The following is a 5,000-nucleotide window of genomic DNA, read 5'->3' on the forward strand; positions in this document are numbered from 1 at the left end:
TCCGTTGGGTTTTCTTCGGGCAACCGCAATAAACATTGTGGTCGTCTGGGACGACTGGACAACCGCTAATTTCGGGCACTGGATCACATTGCAATTTCCCTACAGACGTTCAGTAGGAAACAAAATTAACAGTAACTTTAGTTCACGCAATCTACTTCCGGTCGCCAACAAATCCGGCTTACTCCTGTAGATTTGCGAGAAAATTTATCCAGCGTTCACGTTTGTTAAGCAATTTATCGTTGGTGACTTGGGGTTACCCGGAAAAAAATCCGAGTGTTCTTTTACAGACGTCTCAAAAAAGAGCATCCGAAATCTTCATCAGAAGGTAGTAGGTTCGATTCCTGCAATCCCGAGTCACCATTGACTTAACTAAATGGCTTCATTTCATTCACCGGGGTTATGATAATATCTTTTTCGTGACAATCGATATTATTATTGTTTCAGTTTTAACTGTGAGTACAATAAACTGGACAATAAACTCAACAAAAAAAAAGTATTCAAGACTTCAACATTGCAAACGACACTTCCGGTTCATTGACTCACAATTATGGCGTTGTATCTTTACAACTTTAATTTGCATATTATTATTTGCTTTCGACCTTTTTCGTTTTTCATGATAAAAGCATAGAAACTAAGATAAAACTAATAGTGCTTGTATTAGAATAGTACGTTTAGACAAATTTAACATCATCAGTCGGTTGAGTCCTATTTAGGGGGAAGACTTTTGTCAAATTTGTCCAAACCCGTCCAGCAGGGACTGTCCACTACCAAACTGAAAAGAAAGCATAAACTACACACACCACAAGGCTCTTTGAGACATTACTGCCAAGCTGGCCACTTCTGCTGGAGAGAACACAGTCACAAAGGAAAGTCAAAACACCGGGAACTTCATCCCCTACTCTTCTCGAATAGTATGTGGTGACAGTGAACTTACGAACATTGAAGATATTTGGGAGACGAGGCCTACGGTTTATGAGGCCTGGTGCTCAACCAATTGAGCCACCGGTACAACCGTTGAAAAATCTATATTATTGCAAAACACGTTGACATTTACATCTTTCAGTGTTCGAAATACAAAGTGTGCAAGTGTTTTCCTTACATTTCTATTGTTATTGTGTTATTGCCGGATAAGCTGAGTTGCAGTGCGACTTTGAAATGAAAAATTACGACTCGTTGACACTTAGCGATAGCTACTACTAGTTATTATTCTTATTATTTCAGAAATGTCTGATCGGCCCTGATACCTTGGATTTGAAGTCTTTGGAATCTTGACAACAAATCAACGCTTTACGGACCCATGCAATCATGGCAAAGAGATCTTATTTCCGTGTAAGTTAAGTTAAGTCACGCTGCCAAGACGGTAGTGTCATCCAAGCAAACAATTTAACATGATACTTCTCGTCGTTCTTTAAAACATTTGTAAGAAAAGCCAGGATGAACCTATTGTTTTGTTATTTAACCCATTCGAAGATGATTCGATTTGTTTGCAAGATTACGAAAGTCATTAAATGTACATATATAAAATCTTCTCAAGTCACTGACCCTTCATTGTCAGACATGTCTGTCCCTTTCTTTGATGCTTGCATTAAAGAGTGTTGCGGCCAGCAATCAGTAATTAATGTATCAGCATTCCTTGCGATGGGTTTGTACTATACGTTGCTGCGAGACGTCTACCGGTGTACAAGTGATATAGGACTATAATCTGTATATCGTTTGCATCTGCATCAAGATTTAAACAAATCAACGTCATCAAAATAAGTTAACTCTGGCTGGCAAAACTTCGCTATAGAAAGGCTTTACAATTCAGGAAGCTGACACACTCATGCAACATAAAACAAAGCATCAGAAGTAAATTTGAAAAGCCACTGAAAAGCTTACATGCCAAAGCGGTTTCCTTGGTTTCAGCTTTCACTTTCGTTTTCCTATCTTTTCAGAAGAATCTCACTTCTTTCCTGTTCCAAGAAGATACCTAATGCTCCATTTGTCGTTATCAAGACGCGATTACGATTTCTTAGCCAAATTTCAAAGAATTCACTAACAGAACATCATATTAGCCACCGCCTGTTTTGCATTCGATTTCATTTTCCTGTAGCTTCCTGTCGATCATTGCTCCATGGAGATAGTGACAAAAGTGGCGTCCAAGAAGGACTGGGGATAATGGAACATTCGAGAATACTTATCGTCACTACGTCGTTTAGTTTCCCACGCTTGCGTCTGATCGTGGGGGAGGAACGGGTGGGGGGTTTGGTTTTTGCGGTCTGAACGTTTTAATTCACAGTCAACGCATATAACAGTCATTCGTTGTTCCCTCGGTACGAGATCCAAAGGTTTGGTTGAATAGACTTATCGTCAGGAATGGTTTTTAAGTAACAGTATAACCTCTGGGGTATACTAGATTGCAACAGAAAACAGAACCTTTATCCCGTAATAGTTGCATGTGTTGTTTTATACCCTCCCATCTTCTGTACGTACTTCGTACGATCGTATGTCGACTTGCCTTACAACTTCTGCTTTTGTCCAAGCCTTTCCAGCATACCGCTTTTGTCACCGAGTTGTACATTCCAGAAACCGATCTTGGCATCAACCACAGCGAAAACCTTCACATTGGTTTGTTGAGTAAGGAGCCGTCGTCATGTAGAGGTACGGCGTAGCGGTTTCTTTTGAGGGCTTTGTTAAGGGGCTTTGGGTCGATAGAGACGTATCTTGCCATTTCTTCTTTGGCGACTATCATAGAGGATATCCAATCCTACAAGGACTAGTATGCCTTTCTTTACAAGTCGGTCTTGTTCTCCCCTTAGTGTTTCTTTAAGAGCGAACGGGACTTTGCGTACAGGCAGGAGTACTGGAGGAACTAACTTAAGTGGAGTTTATCCTTCAAAAACATCTTGAAGCTCGTTTATGATGTCACGGTGTACAAGAGAGGTATCAACCGACATTATGTTGTGTTAACAGTGATGAGCTGAAACTGTTGAATTGCTTGCGCGCCTAATATGGGCATACGGATTTCTTTCACAACTACAAATTCTAGGGTTAGGGCTTCGTTATTATTTGGATTGACAGTTTCAAAGTGAACAGTTCCTGCAGCCTTTTAGCCGTGTTGTTTAACTTGTCAAGGGCTGGATCGTTGGCAATTTGCTTGTATTCATCGACAGGTAGAATGCTGACCGTTGCACCACAGTCGAGTTGGAATCGGGGCATTCAGCGTTTATTTCGTGGGACTGGTGTGTATCCCCGCGGGTTTCAATTCCTGTGTTTCGCTGCGGGTTTCCTGTTTCAAGTTCGCAGTGGGCAACGAGTGGTTTGCATAGCATTGATTTCATCACCGATGATATCTCTAAATTGCTTTGTTGTCGATTCGTTGGCTCCGCAGATATTAATGCAATACTCTGCAGTTAATTTTAGCTCAACAAGCAGATTTTTTTCTTATACTGCTGTCTGAGAGACCTAAAACAATCCTCGTAGTAGGCTGTCTTTCAGCTCGTCAAAATTACGCGTCTTCACCAAAGAACGTAAGGAGGTCAAATATGTATCAAATAATGCACATTGTTGTTGGTCGCGTTTATTAAAAACATACCGTTCGTGGGTTTCGTTGGTCTCACCGACGCAATGTTCCTCTAGGAGCTCTAGAACTTTGTCGATATCGTTCTTCTCACCCCCTGAGGCGAATGCAAGCCATCATACATGTCAAGCCCGTCAGGCCCGATACATGTTAACAGCGTGGCCACTCGAAGGTCTTTGCCTTGAGTTTGGAATCTTGAGGCGACCTCGTAATTCGTCCACAGGCGTTTAAACCTTTTCCAGTTAGCACTGAGGTTGCCACAGAGTTCAAGTTTAGGCGGTAGAGGTATTGTTGGAGGTATAATGTGAGTCACAGGACTCGAAGCTCCCAATGTAGCAGACGTTGAGGGCTTGACGTCGACCATCGGTTCAAAACAGCTTCAGGCTACAAAGCTTGCCACAACCAGACAGCGATGCACGGTTTGATCTTCTTCAGGCTTTCACTTTTGACACCATGTATCGTTTTTTTTTAGGTATAGTCTCAAGGGAGACAGAGGATTCAAGCAGAAGGAATAAAGGACCAGAAAAGGACTCTTGCGTGTGTTTCTTTTGCTTGACTACGTAATAACTGATACGCACCCGTGGGGGTTCAAGGTTACCTAAGGCCAATAACGATGTAATAAATATGATAACATCACAGAGAGATTGTTGCCACGTTTGTTGAGGTATTGCATAAATGCGATACAGCTCTAAAGCCTAGCGCTAATTCCACTAGCTAGAAGGCTAGGGTTTGGTATGGATTACGGAAGTGTGAGGAGAGGGGCAGGAATTTTAGGAGAAAACAATGCCGTTGGAAAATTAAAAAGTGGGCGCGGGGGGAGGAGGGGGAGGGGGGGGGGGTGGTTATCAGCCGCTTCCTCTTCGCGGTCCCTGGTTATCCTGCATGTGGATACTTCGAAAAATTTATTCGGGCTTTAGTTAGAATGTGATGGGAAACATGATAGAGCTCCCGATTGATAAAACAAAAATTTAATAATTGCTGCGGAGCCATGTGCTTCAAGCCGTACAGCACTGTTTATAGTTCTACAGTTTCTCGATGACTGGATGAGTACCAGTACCAATTTCTTTCTGCATATTTAGACATCTGAGGTTCTTGCTTTCTTATTTAAAATCATGCACGAATTTCAGATCAGTGGCTTATCAGCAAGAGTTTCGTAGTTCTTTCCGTTACATTTCCTCCACTTCATCACGGTCTGGAGAAGTGGTGATTCGGGTTAAATTTCGGCACATTAACGATACTTTCGTTCCCTCTACATAAAATTAGTTCCACTGACTTTAATACGCCGTTGCATTGCTGTGATTATCAATGATCAATGATAAATGTTGTCACTATCAACGAAATGTACCGCAGCGTTACTATCTATTAGATACATGAATAATTAAGAATAATAATCTCATCTTTATTACTAAACGAGATATCGCCCAACTTTGAGACTGACAAA

At 41.6% G+C, this 5,000-nt stretch overlaps 2 protein-coding genes across 3 annotated transcripts in view; both read right to left on the reverse strand.

Annotated features, from left to right (window-relative positions):
* LOC137968923 (sterile alpha motif domain-containing protein 9-like) overlaps positions 1 to 2,125 on the reverse strand; it is an 11,626-nt gene extending 9,501 nt beyond the window's left edge. For both annotated transcript variants that reach the window (XM_068815388.1, XM_068815387.1), the window contains exons 1-2: positions 1,879 to 2,125; positions 1,543 to 1,719 (exon numbers count right to left, since the gene is read on the reverse strand). In XM_068815388.1, coding sequence (XP_068671489.1) covers positions 1,543 to 1,586 — 44 coding nt within the window. In that variant the 5' untranslated portion in view covers positions 1,587 to 1,719; positions 1,879 to 2,125. The remainder of the gene's footprint in view (positions 1 to 1,542; positions 1,720 to 1,878) is intronic.
* A 1,339-nt stretch (positions 2,126 to 3,464) lies between these two features.
* Positions 3,465 to 5,000, reverse strand: part of LOC137968926 (uncharacterized) — a 6,125-nt gene continuing 4,589 nt past the window's right edge. Inside the window, exon 2 of the mRNA XM_068815390.1 lies at positions 3,465 to 4,157. Coding sequence (XP_068671491.1) covers positions 3,991 to 4,157 — 167 coding nt within the window. The 3' untranslated portion in view covers positions 3,465 to 3,990. The remainder of the gene's footprint in view (positions 4,158 to 5,000) is intronic.

Source organism: Montipora foliosa, chromosome 8 (assembly GCF_036669935.1).
Source record: "Montipora foliosa isolate CH-2021 chromosome 8, ASM3666993v2, whole genome shotgun sequence".
Classification (NCBI taxonomy): domain Eukaryota; kingdom Metazoa; phylum Cnidaria; class Anthozoa; order Scleractinia; family Acroporidae; genus Montipora; species Montipora foliosa.